At 59.7% G+C, this 18,040-nt stretch overlaps 2 protein-coding genes across 5 annotated transcripts in view; one reads left to right on the plus strand and one right to left on the minus strand.

The window, feature by feature from the left end:
* Positions 1 to 1,004: 1,004 nt before the first annotated feature.
* On the minus strand, positions 1,005 to 9,920 carry lrrc14 (leucine rich repeat containing 14). 4 transcript variants are annotated; one of them, XM_004915017.4, is made up of 4 exons: positions 9,835 to 9,920; positions 5,393 to 5,743; positions 3,973 to 4,605; positions 1,005 to 1,956 (listed from the first exon to the last, which is right to left on the minus strand). In XM_004915017.4, exons 2-4 carry the CDS (start codon positions 5,719 to 5,721, stop codon positions 1,389 to 1,391), a joined length of 1,530 nt encoding a protein of 509 aa, XP_004915074.1. In that variant the 5' UTR covers positions 5,722 to 5,743; positions 9,835 to 9,920; the 3' UTR covers positions 1,005 to 1,388. The 4 variants fall into 4 exon arrangements, with proteins under 4 accessions (XP_004915074.1, XP_004915072.1, XP_002941272.1 ...); XM_004915015.4 differs by lacking the exon at positions 9,835 to 9,920 and adding an exon at positions 9,422 to 9,521; XM_002941226.4 differs by lacking the exon at positions 9,835 to 9,920 and adding an exon at positions 9,334 to 9,421.
* rbck1 (RanBP-type and C3HC4-type zinc finger containing 1) overlaps positions 9,890 to 18,040 on the plus strand; it is a 29,009-nt gene continuing 20,858 nt past the window's right edge. The window contains exon 1 of the mRNA XM_031903717.1: positions 9,890 to 10,094. Coding sequence (XP_031759577.1) covers positions 9,939 to 10,094 — 156 coding nt within the window. The 5' untranslated portion in view covers positions 9,890 to 9,938. The remainder of the gene's footprint in view (positions 10,095 to 18,040) is intronic.

Here is an 18,040-nt window from a genome sequence, read left to right on the forward strand (position 1 = left end):
GGCCTTCAGGCTGGGCCCCCTTAGCCCATAACAAGGTTACAGATATATAGAAACATTGGGGTAACAGTCACCCCGCTATAGTTCCAGGGGTACCCAGGGCACAAATAAGCACTCACCCCAAATCCCCCCCTAACTGGCCTTCAGGCTGGGCCCCCTTAGCCCATAACAAGGTTACAGATATATAGAAACATTGGGGTAACAGTCACCCCGCTATAGTTCCAGGGGTACCCAGGGCACAAATAAGCACTCACCCCAAATCCCCCCCTAACTGGCCTTCAGGCTGGGCCCCCTTAGCCCATAACAAGGTTACAGATATATAGAAACATGGGGGTAACAGTCACCCCGCTATAGTTCCAGGGGTACCCAGGGCACAAATAAGCACTCACCCCAAATCCCCCCCTAACTGGCCTTCAGGCTGGGCCCCCTTAGCCCACAACAAGGTTACAGATATATAGAAACATTGGGGTAACAGTCACCCCGCTATAGTTCCAGGGGTACCCAGGGCACAAATAAGCACTCACCCCAAATCCCCCCCTAACTGGCCTTCAGGCTGGGCCCCCTTAGCCCATAACAAGGTTACAGATATATAGAAACATTGGGGTAACAGTCACCCCGCTATAGTTCCAGGGGTACCCAGGGCACAAATAAGCACTCACCCCAAATCCCCCCCTAACTGGCCTTCAGGCTGGGCCCCTTAGCCCATAACAAGGTTACAGATATATAGAAACATGGGGGTAACAGTCACCCCGCTATAGTTCCAGGGGTACCCAGGGCACAAATAAGCACTCACCCCAAATCCCCCCCTAACTGGCCTTCAGGCTGGGCCCCCTTAGCCCATAACAAGGTTACAGATATATAGAAACATTGGGGTAACAGTCACCCCGCTATAGTTCCAGGGGTACCCAGGGCACAAATAAGCACTCACCCCAAATCCCCCCCTTGACCATGGAGTTACCCCAGCTGCACAGTTGGCCATGGAGAAGTGACCATAGAGTTACAGGAAGTGGAGTAGAAGAATTTGTTGATATTTTATTGCCGACAGAATGAGACCAACTGAGTCTCAATAAGGAATAAACAATATGAATAAAATACAATGTGTATTAAATAGCTGTATGACTTATTATATATACAAAATAGAAACAAATGTGTCATAATATCTTCTTATAAAGAAAATACAGGGAAAATAATGACTGTAATAGGAGGGGCCCCCAAATTTTATTCCAAGCCCCCCAAGAGCCAAGTTGCAGAAGAACACTGAGCCTGAGCGGATTTGTACTGAGGTCTAGTGGGGGACATAGGGCCCACCATGTTGGCATCTGAAGATTGCAGGCTCGGGGGGCCCAGCGCCCCCTACAGGCAGGTGTATATGGAAGCTGTGTATGGGGAGGTTACAGGCTGAGGGAGTCCAGTGTCCTGTGCACGTACATGTCGGTGGTCCATACCATATCCGCCCTCTGGGCGCCCAGGAGCATCTGCTGAAGCTCCTCCCCAACACGGGCAAGTTTGTCATGGTCAAAGGAAGAGTCCAACAAGGCTGCGGATGAAGCGAACTGCGTGGCGTCGCTGTAACAATCCACGGGGAAGGGATAAACCACCAAACGCAGCTCAGCCAGTTGGACCAAGTTCTGCAGGACCATTCTCAGGCCGTCGGAGGAGATGGGATTGCAGAAGAGGCCCAGGTACCGGAGATGAGAGCAACGGCGCAGAATAGTCATCAACGTACCGAGATGGGCGTCCTTCAGCTTGCACTCCATTACGTCCAGGTACAGGAGGCGCCCCGACACCTCCGACAGAACCTGCAGGAAAGGGGTCAGAAGGAGGTCCGACAAGTTGTTCCCACTGAGGTCCAACTTCCTTAGAGACGACACATGGACACTCTGGGAGAGATAGGAAAGGTCCATTGGTAGAAGGGAACAGAAGGCCAACTCCAAGCTCTCCAGCGGTCTCTGCAAACCCCTGTAACAACACAGTGACACATTAGCGGGGTCTGTAACCCCTATATCTGAGCTGTACCCCCATACTGTACTGTCTAAGGGAAACACTATGGCACCCCCTACCCATATGTATAAATACAAATATACAGAGAAGGAATGTTCTGGGCACACAATAAGCTGTACTCCCATACTGTACTGTCTAAGGGAAACACTATGGCACCCCCTACCCATATGTATAAATACAAATATACAGAGAGGGAATGTTCTGGGCACACAATAAGCTGTACCCCCATACTGTACTGTCTAAGGGAAACACTATGGCACCTCCTACCCATATGTATAAATACAAATATACAGAGAAGGAATGTTCTGGGCACACAATAAGCTGTACCCCCATACTGTACTGTCTAAGGGAAACACTATGGCACCCCCTACCCATATGTATAAATACAAATATACAGAGAAGGAATGTTCTGGGCACACAATAAGCTGTACCCCCATACTGTACTGTCTAAGGGAAACACTATGGCACCCCCTACCCATATGTATAAATACAAATATACAGAGAGGGAATGTTCTGGGCACACAATAAGCTGTACCCTCATACTGTACTGTCTAAGGGAAACACTATGACACCCCCTACCCATATGTATAAATACAAATATACAGAGAAGGAATGTTCTGGGCACACAATAAGCTGTACCCCCATACTGTACTGTCTAAGGGAAACACTATGGCACCCCCTACCCATATGTATAAATACAAATATACAGAGAAGGAATGTTCTGGGCACACAATAAGCTGTACCCCCATACTGTACTGTCTAAGGGAAACACTATGGCACCCCCTACCCATATGTATAAATACAAATATACAGAGAAGGAATGTTCTGGGCACACAGTAAGCTGTACCCCCATACTGTACTGTCTAAGGGAAACACTATGGCACCCCCTACCCATATGTATAAATACAAATATACAGAGAAGGAATGTTCTGGCACACAATAAGCTGTACCCCCATACTGTACTGTCTAAGGGAAACACTATGGCACCCCCTACCCATATGTATAAATACAAATATACAGAGAGGGAATGTTCTGGGCACACAATAAGCTGTACCCCCATACTGTACTGTCTAAGGGAAACACTATGGCACCCCCTACCCATATGTATAAATACAAATATACAGAGAAGGAATGTTCTGGGCACACAATAAGCTGTACCCCCATACTGTACTGTCTAAGGGACTTTCTCCCTGCCAAGTCCCATTTTTTCAGTTCCCACTTTTTCTGTTTGTCCAAGCACAATCAAAACAAATCACCAGTCTACTAAGAAGCCTCTGTATAAACAATCCCCTCCTTTTCCCAGCTGCAACCTTTGTTAGACTTTTTAAATAAGGGGCTGCTGATTATACAGAGGTGATTGTACATACAGGAAGTAGAAAGTGTATTTAATTTCAGTGCCAGGTGCCAGTATGATGTAGAGAGTGATATTGTGAGACAATTTGCAATTGGTCTTCATTTATTATTATTTGTAGTTTTTTGAAAAGTTGCTTAGGATTGGCCATTGTATAACATACTACAAGTTAACTTAAAGCGGACAAGAATGGCCAATTCTAAGCAAATTTTCAATTGGTCTTCGTTATTTTTTTCTTATGGTTATTTCATTATTTGCCGCCTTCTTCAGAGTCTTTGCAGCTTTCAAATGGGGGTCACTGACCCCGGCAGCCAAACCCTATTGCTCTGTGAGGCTCTGGTTTTATAACTTTCTACTCAGCCCCTCTCCTATTCGTTTACCAGCCTCTCATTCAAACTGCTCCCTGGTCGCTAAGGTAATTGGGACCCCAGCAACCAGATAGCTGCTGAAACTCCAAACTGCAGAGCCGCTGAACAAGAAGTGAAATAACTAAAAAACGACAAATAATAAAAAAAGACCAATTGCAAATTGTCTCAGAATATCAGTCTCTGCATCATACTAAACATTAACTCAAAGGGGAACAAAGATGGCGGAGCCGTTGGCCGTTTTGCAGAGCCGTTTACCCGAGGAGCTGGCGTAGGCGGCCGGAGAGGCGGGAGGAGCCCAGATTGAGCTCCCTGAGGGCCCCCAGTTGCCCCAGCTGAGAGGCGAAGCTCTGCAGTCCTTCCTCCATGACGGGGGAGAGGCGCCTTACGTCCACGTTGCTGTACGGCAGCTTGAGGCTCTGCAGGCGCGAGAACTTGGCCAATTGCGGGAGCAGGACGTTCAGGCCGGAGAGGCCCAGGTTGTTGAACCTCAGGTCTATCTGCCGGACGCTCCCGGGGCTCAGCAGTTCCAGAAGCCCCGCGGTGCTACGGAGCGACAGCTCCTCGGCCCGGAGGTCCCGGCACTGCAGGCGTAGGGGGCTGTGCGAGCTGACCAGCAGCGCCTCCCGCAGGACGCCGTAGGAAGTGCTATTCACAAAGAGGTCCACGCGCACTTCCACGTACACCGGGCTGGCAGCTGGGAGCGCAGTAATATGGCTGCCCCTCCGGCGCTTCCACGCCTGCGTGGCCTCCTCACCGTGGCGCTTGGACACGTCTATACAGGCTTTGGCCAGCGTCACCGTGCGGGACCACAGACTCATAGTGTCGGGGTTCTGCTCCAGCCCGTCGTCCTGTATCCCCGTCATGTCCAACAGGCGCAGCCGCTGCTTCCTGCGCAGAAACACCAACACATTAGCACTTCCTCGATATCATCAGCCAATCAGCTCACGGTATGGCCTCCAGGATGTGCCCCAGATCAGCCCTTTAATGCAGGAACCCTATGAAATATGTGTGTGCGCTGCAGGCTGCACTGATTTCTAAGCCACCACAAAGGAACAGAAATCATTATTATTAATGACATGATTAAAGGGAAACTACACCCCCAGAATGAATACGTAACCAACAGACAGTTTATATGATGTTAAGGGACCTATTAAAGAGTCTCCCCAAACTGGAATATATATATCAGTAAATATTGCCCTTTTACACCCTTTCCCTTGAGCCGCCATTTTGTGATGGGCTGTGTGCCCCCTCAGAGATCAGCTGACAGGAAGTCAGCTCTAACTGTAACAGGAAGTAGTGTGGGAGCCAGAGGCAGAACTCTGCCCATTCATTGGCTGATGGGGCCTAGCATGTATGTGTGCCTTGGCTTGTTTGTGTGCACTGTGAATCCTATGATCCCAGGGGGCGGGGCTTAGTACTTAAAATGGCAGATGCAATATAATTGTATAGAGACCTACATTGTTTGGGGGTACAGTAACCCTGATACGAGGCCACAGTCAGACTAATAACGTGACTGTCCAAACGGAAAATCACATGGAACTGGATTTTGATCACATGACTGCAGTCAGAACAACCGGACCTGATTTACAAGTACAAGTGGAACTAGGATGACAGAAGGGGCTAATTAGCTTGTGGGCAGTCCCCGTGAGATCATGTGACACAAGTAGGGCCTTACCCAGCCCGCTGTCCCTCAGGGCCCTTGGCGAGTGCGTCGCTCAGGTAGGTAATGACCCCCAGGATGATCGTCTGCACGCACAGCTTGCTGGGCTTCTCCATGGCCCCCACAGGGTCGCAGTGTCTGTCGCTATTCAGAAGCTTCTGGAAACTGAGCACCGCAAAGGGCCACGTCTGCACCAGGTCCTGCAGCACCAGGGTCTTCTTGCCCAGGAACGCCGCCTGGAACAGGGCCGGGTACAGCTCCTTGGGCATGAAGTCCAGCGCCCGGCGCAGGGAGGAGTGGTCAGACACCACCTTCTGGGCACAGACAAACACCAGAGACTTCATCTTTGTGATGGGCAGTCGCTTCCTGAGAGATTCCAGAAAGGGAAACAGGTCATTTATTATCTTTATATGGGTCCCAAATACCTTTACTTTGGGCCCCAAGTGCCCCAATCCCCCACAGGGTGGCACAGACCAGCCCCAATCCCCCACAGGGTGGCACAGACCTGCCCCAATCCCCCACAGGGTGGCACAGACCAACCCATCCCCCCACTGGGTGGCACAGACCTGCCCCAATCCCCCAAAGGGTGGCACAGACCAACCCATCCCCCCACAGGGTGGCACAGACCTGCCCCAATCCCCCACAGGGTGGCACAGACCTGCCCCAATCCCCCACAGGGTGGCACAGACCTGCCCCAATCCCCCCACAGGGTGGCACAGATCTGCCCCAATCCCCCACAGGGTGGCACAGACCTGCCCCAATCCCCCACAGGGTGGCACAGACCTGCCCCAATCCCCCACAGGGTGGCACAGACCTGCCCCAATCCCCCCACAGGGTGGCACAGACCTGCCCCAATCCCCCCACAGGGTGGCACAAACCTGCCCCAATCCCCCACAGGGTGGCACAAACCTGCCCCAATCCCCCACAGGGTGGCACAGACCGGCCCCAATCCCCCACAGGGTGGCACAGACCGGCCCCAATCCCCCACAGGGTGGCACAGACCAGCCCCAATCCCCCACAGGGTGGCACAGACCAGCCCCAATCCCCCACAGGGTGGCACAGACCAGCCCCAATCCCCCACAGGGTGGCACAGACCAGCCCCAATCCCCCACAGGGTGGCACAGACCAGCCCCAATCCCCCACAGGGTGGCACAGACCAGCCCCTCCCCCAACAGGGTGGCACAGACAAACCCCAATCCCCCACAGGGTGGCACAGACCGGCCCCAATCCCCCACAGGGTGGCACAGACCAGCCCCAATCCCCACAGGGTGGCACAGACCAGCCCCAATCCCCCACAGGGTGTCACAGACAAGCCCCTCCCCCACAGGGTGGCACAGACCAGCCCCAACCCCCCACAGGGTGGCGCAGACCAGCCCCTCCCCCACAGGGTGGCACAGACCAGCCCCAACCCCCCACAGGGTGGCACAGACCTGCCCCAACCCCCACAGGGTGGCACAGACCTGCCCCAACCCCCCACAGGGTGGCACAGACCAGCCCCAACCCCCCACAGGGTGGCACAGACATGCCCCAACCCCCCACAGGGTGGCACAGACCTGCCCCAACCCCCCACAGGGTGGCACAGACCAGCCCCTCTCCCAAAGGGTGGCACAGACCAGCCCCAACCCCCCTCAGGGTGGCACAGACCTGCCCCAACCCCCCTCAGGGTGGCACAGACCTGCCCCAATCCCCCTCAGGGTGGCACAGACCTGCCCCAACCCCCCTCAGGGTGGCACAGACCTGCCCCAATCCCCCTCAGGGTGGCACAGACCTGCCCCAACCCCCCTCAGGGTGGCACAGACCTGCCCCAATCCCCCTCAGGGTGGCACAGACCTGCCCCAACCCCCCTCAGGGTGGCACAGACCGGCCCCTCCCCCCACAGGGTGGCACAGACCGGCCCCTCCCCCCACAGGGTGGCACAGACCGGCCCCAATCCCCCACAGGGTGGCACAGACCGGCCCCAATCCCCACAGGGTGGCACAGACCGGCCCCAATCCCCCACAGGGTGGCACAGACCGGCCCCTCCCCCCACAGGGTGGCACAGACCGGCCCCAATCCCCCACAGGGTGGCACATACCTGCCCCAACCCCCCACAGGGTGGCACAGACCAGCCCCAATCCCCCACAGGGCGGCACAGACCAGCCCCTCCCCCCACAGGGTGGCACAGACCGGCCCCAATCCCCCACAGGGTGGCACAGACCGGCCCCATTCCCCTCAGGGTGGCACAGACCGGCCCCTCCCCCACAGGGTGGCACAGACCGGCCCCAATCCCCAACAGGGTGGCACATACCTGCCCCAACCCCCCACAGGGTGGCACAGACCTGCCCCATCCCCCTCAGGGTGGCACAGACCGGCCCCAATCCCCCACAGGGTGGCACAGACCAGCCCCAATCCCCCACAGGGTGGCACAGACCTGCCCCAATCCCCCACAGGGCGGCACAGACCAGCCCCAATCCCCCACAGGGTGGCACAGACCAGCCCCAATCCCCCACAGGGTGGCACAGACCAGCCCCAATCCCCCACAGGGTGGCACAGACCAGCCCCAATCCCCCACAGGGTGGCACAGACCTGCCCCAATCCCCCACAAGGTGGCACAGACCGGCCCCAATCCCCCACAGGGTGGCACAGACCAGCCCCTCCCCCCACAGGGTGGCACAGACGGCCCAATCCCCCACAGGGTGGCACAGACCGGCCCCAATCCCCACAGGGTGGCACAGACCGGCCCCAATCCCCCACAGGGTGGCACAGACCAGCCCCAATCCCCCACAGGGCGGCACAGACCAGCCCCAATCCCCCACAGGGTGGCACAGACCTGCCCCATCCCCCTCAGGGTGGCACAGACCGGCCCCAATCCCCCACAGGGTGGCACAGACCGGCCCCAATCCCCCACAGGGTGGCACAGACCTGCCCCAACCCCCCACAGGGTGGCACAGACCTGCCCCAATCCCCCACAGGGTGGCACAGACCAGCCCCTCCCCCACAGGGTGGCACAGACCAGCCCCAACCCCCCACAGGGTGGCACAGACCAGCCCCTCCCCCCACAGGGTGGCACAGACCGGCCCCAACCCCCCACAGGGTGGCACAGACCGGCCCCAATCCCCCACAGGGTGCACAGACCGGCACCAATCCCCCACAGGGTGGCACAAACCAACCCCCTCCCCCACAGGGTGGCACAGACCGGCACCAATCCCCCACAGGGTGGCACAGACCGGCACCAATCCCCCACAGGGTGGCACAGACCTGCCCCAATCCCCCACAGGGTGGCACAGACCTGCCCCATCCCCCTCAGGGTGGCACAGACCGGCCCCAATCCCCCACAGGGTGGCACAGACCGGCCCCAATCCCCCACAGGGTGGCACAGACCTGCCCCAACCCCCCACAGGGTGGCACAGACCTGCCCCAATCCCCCACAGGGTGGCACAGACCAGCCCCTCCCCCACAGGGTGGCACAGACCAGCCCCAACCCCCCACAGGGTGGCACAGACCAGCCCCTCCCCCCACAGGGTGGCACAGACCGGCCCCAACCCCCCACAGGGTGGCACAGACCGGCCCCAATCCCCCACAGGGTGGCACAGACCGGCACCAATCCCCCACAGGGTGGCACAAACCAACCCCCTCCCCCACAGGGTGGCACAGACCGGCACCAATCCCCCACAGGGTGGCACAGACCGGCACCAATCCCCCACAGGGTGGCACAAACCAACCCCCTCCCCCACAGGGTGGCACAAACCAACCCCCTCCCCCACAGGGTGGCACAGACCGGCACCAATCCCCCACAGGGTGGCACAGACCGGCCCCAATCCCCCACAGGGTGGCACAAACCAACCCCCTCCCCCATAGACGTATCACAGATTACCCCTCCCCCCACAGGTTTGGCAAAGGTTAGCCCCTCCCCGCACAGGTGTGCCAAGCTCACATACACATACAGGGGAGGTACAACTACTCACTGCCCCTCTCACCCCGGGATGGAGCCTCCCACCAATCAGTGCCTGCCCCTCGCCCCGCAGGAATGATAGAGAATTCTCCCGGCTCCGGCCCAGTTCTTACACATTAGAGTCAGCGAGTTCCCCACTCCGGGGCTTCAAACTGAGGGCGGATACGACGCGCTGGATGCCAGCTCTCTAGCTGATTGGTCGCTGCTGCAGTGACATCAGAGGCGCCATATTGGGAGAGGCAAGACGTGCGGAGCGCAGAGAGTGAAAGCGAAAGTAAAGGCAGCCGCGGCCATATTGGTAACGGATAGTAGGAGGAGCAAGAGCTCTCCCAACAAGAATAGCCCTGCTTACGTAAAGTCTTCTTTTCCGCTCCCGAACCCGCATGTTTCATTCCGAGGGAAAATGAAATAATAGGTAAAAAAAATACTTGGGGCAATGTAACGCCCACAGGCGGGCAGGCTTAGTGCGCAGGCGCAACGCGCAGTACCTATTCTTGAGCATTAGAGGGAGCCCAGTGTGCCTTACCCGCTAGTGACCGCCAGGGGGAGCAGCTACCCGGAAGTATCGCGGTGAGGCCCATGGCCCGGGCACAGTCCGGTGCGAGTCCCGCCTGACGGAGAAGGCCAGACATGGCGAGCAAAGTGCCAGTCCCGCTGCCCACGGTGCTGATGTCCGTACGCGCCTGGCTGGGGGCCCCGGGGCGGGAGGCGGTGCAGTTACAGCTTCTCCTGGGACCGGACAGTGTGCGGGATTTCCGACTCTCATTGCGGGGCCTGACGGGAACGGTGAGTCCGGGGGCGGGGCTTCTGCGGATCGCTGCATAATTCTGTCCTTCTCTGTACCGGTTGGTTATTCCTCTCCCTCCCTGGCACTGCCCCCCCCATGTCCCTTCTGCCGCTGCCCATGTACCCCTGGCACTGCCCCCTAGTACTGCCCCTGTACCCCTGGCACTGCCCCCTAGTACTGCCGATGTACCCCTGGCACTGCCCCCTAGTACTGCCCATATACCCCTGTACCCCTGGCACTGCCCCTCCCCATGTCCCTTCTGCCGCTGCCCATGTACCCCTGGCACTGCCCCCTAGTACTGCCCATATACCCCTGTACCCCTGGCACTGCCCCCTAGTACTGCCCATGTACCCCTGGCACTGCCCCCTAGTACTGCCCATGTACCCCTGGCACTGCCCCCTAGTACTGCCCATGTACCCCTGGCACTGCCCCCCTAGTACTGCCCATATACCCCTGGCACTGCCCCCCTAGTACTGCCCATGTACCCCTGGCACTGCCCCCTAGTACTGCCCATATACCCCTGTACCCCTGGCACTGCCCCCTAGTACTGCCCATGTACCCCTGTACCCCTGGCACTGCCCCCTAGTACTGCCCATATACCCCTGTACCCCTGGCACTGCCCCCTAGTACTGCCCATGTACCCCTGTACCCCTGGCACTGCCCCCTAGTACTGCCCATATACCCCTGTACCCCTGGCACTGCCCCTCCCCATGTCCCTTCTGCCGCTGCCCATGTACCCCTGGCACTGCCCCTAGTACTGCCCATATACCCCTGTACCCTGGCACTGCCCCCTAGTACTGCCCATGTACCCCTGGCACTGCCCCCTAGTACTGCCCATGTACCCCTGGCACTGCCCCCTAGTACTGCCCATATACCCCTGGCACTGCCCCCTAGTACTGCCCATATACCCCTGTACCCCTGGCACTGCCCCCTAGTACTGCCCATGTACCCCTGGCACTGCCCCCTAGTACTGCCCATATACCCCTGGCACTGCCCCCCTAGTACTGCCCATGTACCCCTGGCACTGCCCCCCTAGTACTGCCCATGTACCCCTGGCACTGCCCCTAGTACTGCCCATGTACCCCTGGCACTGCCCCCCTAGTACTGCCCATGTACCCCTGGCACTGCCCCCCTAGTACTGCCCATATACCCCTGGCACTGCCCCCTAGTACTGCCCATGTACCCCTGGCACTGCCCCCTAGTACTGCCCATATACCCCTGTACCCCTGGCACTGCCCCTAGTACTGCCCATGTACCCCTGGCACTGCCCCCTAGTACTGCCCATGTACCCCTGGCACTGCCCCTAGTACTGCCCATATACCCCTGGCACTGCCCCCTAGTACTGCCCATATACCCCTGTACCCCTGGCACTGCCCCCTAGTACTGCCCATGTACCCCTGGCACTGCCCCCTAGTACTGCCCATATACCCCTGGCACTGCCCCCCTAGTACTGCCCATGTACCCCTGGCACTGCCCCCCTAGTACTGCCCATGTACCCCTGGCACTGCCCCCCTAGTACTGCCCATGTACCCCTGGCACTGCCCCCTAGTACTGCCCATATACCCCTGGCACTGCCCCCTAGTACTGCCCATGTACCCCTGGCACTGCCCCCCTAGTACTGCCCATGTACCCCTGGCACTGCCCCCTAGTACTGCCCATATACCCCTGGCACTGCCCCCCTAGTACTGCCCATATACCCCTGGCACTGCCCCCTAGTACTGCCCATGTACCCCTGGCACTGCCCCCCTAGTACTGCCCATGTACCCCTGGCACTGCCCCCTAGTACTGCCCATGTACCCCTGGCACTGCCCCCTAGTACTTGCCCATGTACCCCTGGCACTGCCCCCTAGTACTGCCCATGTACCCCTGGCACTGCCCCCTAGTACTGCCCATGTACCCCTGGCACTGCCCCCTAGTACTGCCCATGTACCCCTGTACCCCTGGCACTGCCCCCTAGTACTGGCCCATGTACCCCTGTACCCCTGGCACTGCCCCCTAGTACTGCCCATATACCCCTGTACCCCTGGCACTGCCCCCTAGTACTGCCCATGTACCCCTGGCACTGCCCCCTAGTACTGCCCATGTACCCCTGGCACTGCCCCTAGTACTGCCCATGTACCCCTGGCACTGCCCCCTAGTACTGCCCATGTACCCCTGGCACTTGCCCCCTAGTACTGCCCATGTACCCCTGGCACTGCCCCCTAGTACTGCCCATGTACCCCTGGCACTGCCCCCTAGTACTGCCCATGTACCCCTGGCACTGTCCCCTAGTACTGCCCATGTACCCCTGGCACTGCCCCCTAGTACTGCCCATGTACCCCTGGCACTGCCCCTAGTACTGCCCATGTACCCCTGGCACTGCCCCCTAGTACTGCCCATGTACCCCTGGCACTGCCCCCTAGTACTGCCCATGTACCCCTGGCACTGCCCCCTAGTACGCCATGTACCCCTTGGCACTGCCCCCTAGTACTGCCCATTACCCCTGGCACTGCCTCCCTAGTACTGCCCATGTACCCCTGGCACTGCCCCCCTAGTACTGCCCATGTACCCCTGGCACTGCCCCCCTAGTACTGCCCAATGTACCCCTGGCACTGCCCCCCTAGTACTGCCCATGTACCCCTGGCACTGCCCCCTAGTACTGCCCATGTACCCCTGGCACTGCCCCCTAGTACTGCCCATGTACCCCTGGCACTGCCCCCCTAGTCTGCCCATGTACCCCTGGCACTGCCCCCTAGTTACTGCCCATATACCCCTGGCACTGCCCCCTAGTACTGCCCATATACCCCTTGCACTGCCCCCTAGTACTGCCCCATATACCCCTGTACCCCCTGGCACTGCCCCCTAGTACTTGCCCATGTACCCCTGGCACTGCCCCCTAGTACTGCCCATGTACCCCTGGCCACTGCCCCCTAGTACTGCCCATGTACCCCTGGCACTGCCCCCTAGTACTGCCCATGTACCCCTTGGCACTGCCCCCTAGTACTGCCCATGTACCCCTGGCACTGCCCCCTAGTACTGCCCATGTACCCCTGGCACTGCCCCCTAGTACTGCCCATGTTACCCCTGGTACTGCCCATGTACCCCTGGCACTGCCCCCCTAGTACTGCCCATGTACCCCTGGCACTGCCCCCTAGTACTGCCCATGTACCCCTTGCACTGCCCCTAGTACTGCCCATATACCCCTGTACCCCTGGCACTGCCCCTAGTACTGCCCATGTACCCCTGGCACTGCCCCCTAGTACTGCCCATGTACCCCTGGCACTGCCCCCTAGTACTGCCCATGTACCCCTGGCACTGCCCCTAGTACTGCCCATGTACCCCTGGCACTGCCCCCTAGTACTGCCCATGTACCCCTGGCACTGCCCCCCTAGTACTGCCCATGTACCCCTGGCACTGCCCCCTAGTACTGCCATGTACCCCTGGCACTGCCCCCCTAGTACTGCCCATGTACCCCTGGCACTGCCCCTAGTACTGCCCATATACCCCTGGCACTGCCCCCTAGTACTGCCCATGTACCCCTGGCACTGCCCCCCTAGTACTGCCCATGTACCCCTGGCACTGCCCCCTAGTACTGCCCATGTACCCCTGGCACTGCCCCCTAGTACTGCCCATGTACCCCTGGCACTGCCCCCTAGTACTGCCCATGTACCCTGGCACTGCCCCCTAGTACTGCCCATGTACCCCTGGCACTGCCCCCTAGTACTGCCCATGTACCCCTGGCACTGCCCCCTAGTACTGCCCATGTACCCCTGGCACTGCCCCTAGACTGCCCATGTACCCTGGCCTGCCCCCTGGCTGCCCCATAGTACCCCTGTACCCCTGGCACTGCCCCCTAGTACTGCCCATGTACCCCTGTACCCCTGGCACTGCCCCCTAGTACTGCCCATGTACCCCTGGCACTGCCCCCTAGTACTGCCCATGTACCCCTGGCACTGCCCCCTAGTACTGCCCATGTACCCCTGGCCACTGCCCCCTAGTACTGCCCATGTACCCCTGGCACTGCCCCCTAGTACTGCCCATGTACCCCTGGCACTGCCCCCTAGTACTGCCCATGTACCCCTGGCACTGCCCCCTAGTACTGCCCATGTACCCCTGGCACTGCCCCCTAGTACTGCCCATGTACCCCTGGCACTGCCCCCTAGTACTGCCCATGTACCCCTGGCACTGCCCCCTAGTACTGCCCATGTACCCCTGGCACTGCCCCCTAGTACTGCCCATGTACCCCTGGCACTGCCCCCTAGTACTGCCCATGTACCCCTGGCACTGCCCCCTAGTACTGCCCATGTACCCCTGGCACTGCCCCCTAGTACTGCCATGTACCCCTGGCACTGCCTCCCTAGTACTGCCCATGTACCCCTGGCACTGCCCCCTAGTACTGCCCATGTACCCCTGCACTGCCCCCCTAGTACTGCCCATGTACCCCTGGCACTGCCCCCCTAGTACTGCCCATGTACCCCTGGCACTGCCCCCTAGTACTGCCCATGTACCCCTGGCACTGCCCCCTAGTACTGCCCATGTACCCCTGGCACTGCCCCCCTAGTACTGCCCATGTACCCTTGGCACTGCCCCCTAGTACTGCCCATATACCCCTGGCACTGCCCCCTAGTACTGCCCATATACCCCTTGCACTGCCCCCTAGTACTGCCCATATACCCCTGTACCCCTGGCACTGCCCCCTAGTACTGCCCATGTACCCCTGGCACTGCCCCCTAGTACTGCCCATGTACCCCTGGCACTGCCCCCTAGTACTGCCCATGTACCCTGGCACTGCCCCTAGTACTGCCCATGTACCCCTGGCACTGCCCCCTAGTACTGCCCATGTACCCCTGGCACTGCCCCCTAGTACTGCCCATGTACCCCTGGCACTGCCCCCTAGTACTGCCCATGTACCCTGGCCACTGCCCCCTAGTACTGCCCATGTACCCCTGGTACTGGCCCATGTACCCCCTGGCACTGCCCCCTAGTACTGCCCATGTACCCCTGGCACTGCCCCCTAGTACTGCCCATGTACCCCTGGCACTGCCCCCTAGTACTGCCCATATACCCCTGTACCCCTGGCACTGCCCCCTAGTACTGCCCATGTACCCCTGGCACTGCCCCTAGTACTGCCCATGTACCCCTGGCACTGCCCCTAGTACTGCCCATGTACCCCTGGCACTGCCCCCTAGTACTGCCCATGTACCCCTGGCACTGCCCCCCTAGTACTGCCCATGTACCCCTGGCACTGCCCCCCTAGTACTGCCCATGTACCCCTGGCACTGCCCCCCTAGTACTGCCCATGTACCCCTGGCACTGCCCCCTAGTACTGCCCATATACCCCTGGCACTGCCCCCTAGTACTGCCCATGTACCCCTGGCACTGCCCCCCTAGTACTGCCCATGTACCCCTGGCACTGCCCCCTAGTACTGCCCATATACCCTGGCACTGCCCCCTAGTACTGCCCATATACCCCTGGCACTGCCCCCTAGTACTGCCCATATACCCCTGTACCCCTGGCCTGCCCCCTAGTACTGCCCATGACCCCTGGCACTGCCCCCTTAGTACTGCCCATGTACCCCTGGCACTGCCCCCCTAGTACTGGCCCATGTACCCCTGGCACTGCCCCCTAGTACTGCCCATGTACCCCTGGCACTGCCCCCCTAGTACTGCCCATGTACCCCTGGCACTGCCCCCCTAGTACTGCCCATGTACCCCTGGCACTGCCCCCTAGTACTGCCCATGTACCCCTGGCACTGCCCCCTAGTACTGCCCATGTACCCCTGGCACTGCCCCCCTAGTACTGCCCATGTACCCCTGGCACTGCCCCCTAGTACTGCCCATGTACCCCTGCACTGCCCCCTAGTACTGCCCATGTACCCCTGGCACTGCCCCCTAGTACTGCCCATAACCCCTGTACCCCTGGCACTGCCCCCTAGTACTGCCCATGTACCCCTGCACTGCCCCCTAGTACTGCCCATGTACCCCTGGCACTGCCCCCTAGTACTGCCCATGTACCCCTGGCACTGCCCCCTAGTACTGCCCATGTACCCCTGGCACTGCCCCCTAGTACTGCCCATGTACCCCTGGCACTGCCCCCTAGTACTGCCCATGTACCCCTGGCACTGCCCCCTAGTACTGCCCATGTACCCCTGGCACTGCCCCTAGTACTGCCCCCTAGTACTGCCCATGTACCCCTGTACCCCTGGCACTGCCCCCTAGTACTGCCCATATACCCCTGTACCCCTGGCACTGCCCCCTAGTACTGCCCATGTACCCCTGGCACTGCCCCCTAGTACTGCCCATGTACCCCTGGCACTGCCCCCTAGTACTGCCCATGTACCCCTGGCACTGCCCCCTAGTACTGCCCATGTACCCCTGGCACTGCCCCCTAGTACTGCCCATGTACCCCTGGCACTGCCCTAGTACTGCCCATGTACCCCTGGCACTGCCCCCTAGTACTGCCCATGTACCCCTGGCCACTGCCCCCTAGTACTGCCCATGTACCCCTGGCACTGCCTCCCTAGTACTGCCCATGTACCCCTGGCACTGCCCCCCTAGTACTGCCCATGTACCCCTGGCACTGCCCCCCTAGTACTGCCCATGTACCCCTGGCACTGCCCCCCTAGTACTGCCCATGTACCCCTGGCACTGCCCCCCTAGTACTGCCCATGTACCCCTGGCACTGCCCCCTAGTACTGCCCCATGTACCCCTGGCACTGCCCCCTAGTACTGCCCATGTACCCCTGGCACTGCCCCCCTAGTACTTGCCCATGTACCCCTGCACTGCCCCCTAGTACTGCCCATGTACCCCTGGCACTGCCCCCTAGTACTGCCCATATACCCCTTGCACTGCCCCCTAGTACTGCCCATATACCCCTGTACCCCTGGCACTGCCCCCTAGTACTGCCCATGTACCCCTGGCACTGCCCCCTAGTACTGCCCATGTACCCCTGGCACTGCCCCCTAGTACTGCCCATGTACCCCTGGCACTGCCCCCTAGTACTGCCCATGTACCCCTGGCACTGCCCCCTAGTACTGCCCATGTACCCCTGGCACTGCCCCCTAGTACTGCCCATGTACCCCTGGCACTGCCCCCTAGTACTGCCCATATACCCCTGTACCCCTGGCACTGCCCCCTAGTACTGCCCATGTACCCCCTGGCACTGCCCCCTAGTACTGCCCATATACCCCTGGCACTGCCCCCTAGTATTGCCCATATACCCCTGGCACTGCCCCCTAGTACTGCCCATGTACCCCTGGCACTGCCCCCCTAGTACTGCCCATGTACCCCTGGCACTGCCCCCTAGTACTGCCCATATACCCCTGGCACTGCCCCCTAGTACTGCCCATGTACCCCTGGCACTGCCCCCTAGTACTGCCCATGTACCCCTGGCACTGCCCCCTAGTACTGCCCATGTACCCCTGGCACTGCCCCCTAGTACTGCCCATGTACCCCTGGCACTGCCCCTAGTACTGCCCATGTACCCCTGGCACTGCCCCCTAGTACTGCCCATGTACCCCTGGCACTGCCCCCTAGTACTGCCCATGTACCCCTGGCACTGCCCCCTAGTACTGCCCATGTACCCCTGGCACTGCCCCCTAGTACTGCCCATGTACCCCTGGCACTGCCCCCTAGTACTGCCATGTACCCCTGCACTGCCCCTAGTACTGCCCATGTACCCCTGGCACTGCCCCCTAGTACTGCCCATGTACCCCTGGCACTGCCCCCTAGTACTGCCCATATACCCCTGGCACTGCCCCCTAGTACTGCCCATATACCCCTGTTCCCCTGGCACTGCCCCCTAGTACTGCCCATGTACCCCTGGCACTGCCCCCTAGTACTGCCCATGTACCCCTGGCACTGCCCCCTAGTACTGCCCATGTACACCTGGTACTGCCCCCCTAGTACTGCCCATGTACCCCTGTACCCCTGGCACTGCCCCCTAGTACTGCCCGTATACCTCTG

The sequence above is a fragment of the Xenopus tropicalis genome, chromosome 6 (assembly GCF_000004195.4).
Source record: "Xenopus tropicalis strain Nigerian chromosome 6, UCB_Xtro_10.0, whole genome shotgun sequence".
In the NCBI taxonomy this organism is placed as follows: Eukaryota; Metazoa; Chordata; class Amphibia; order Anura; family Pipidae; genus Xenopus; species Xenopus tropicalis.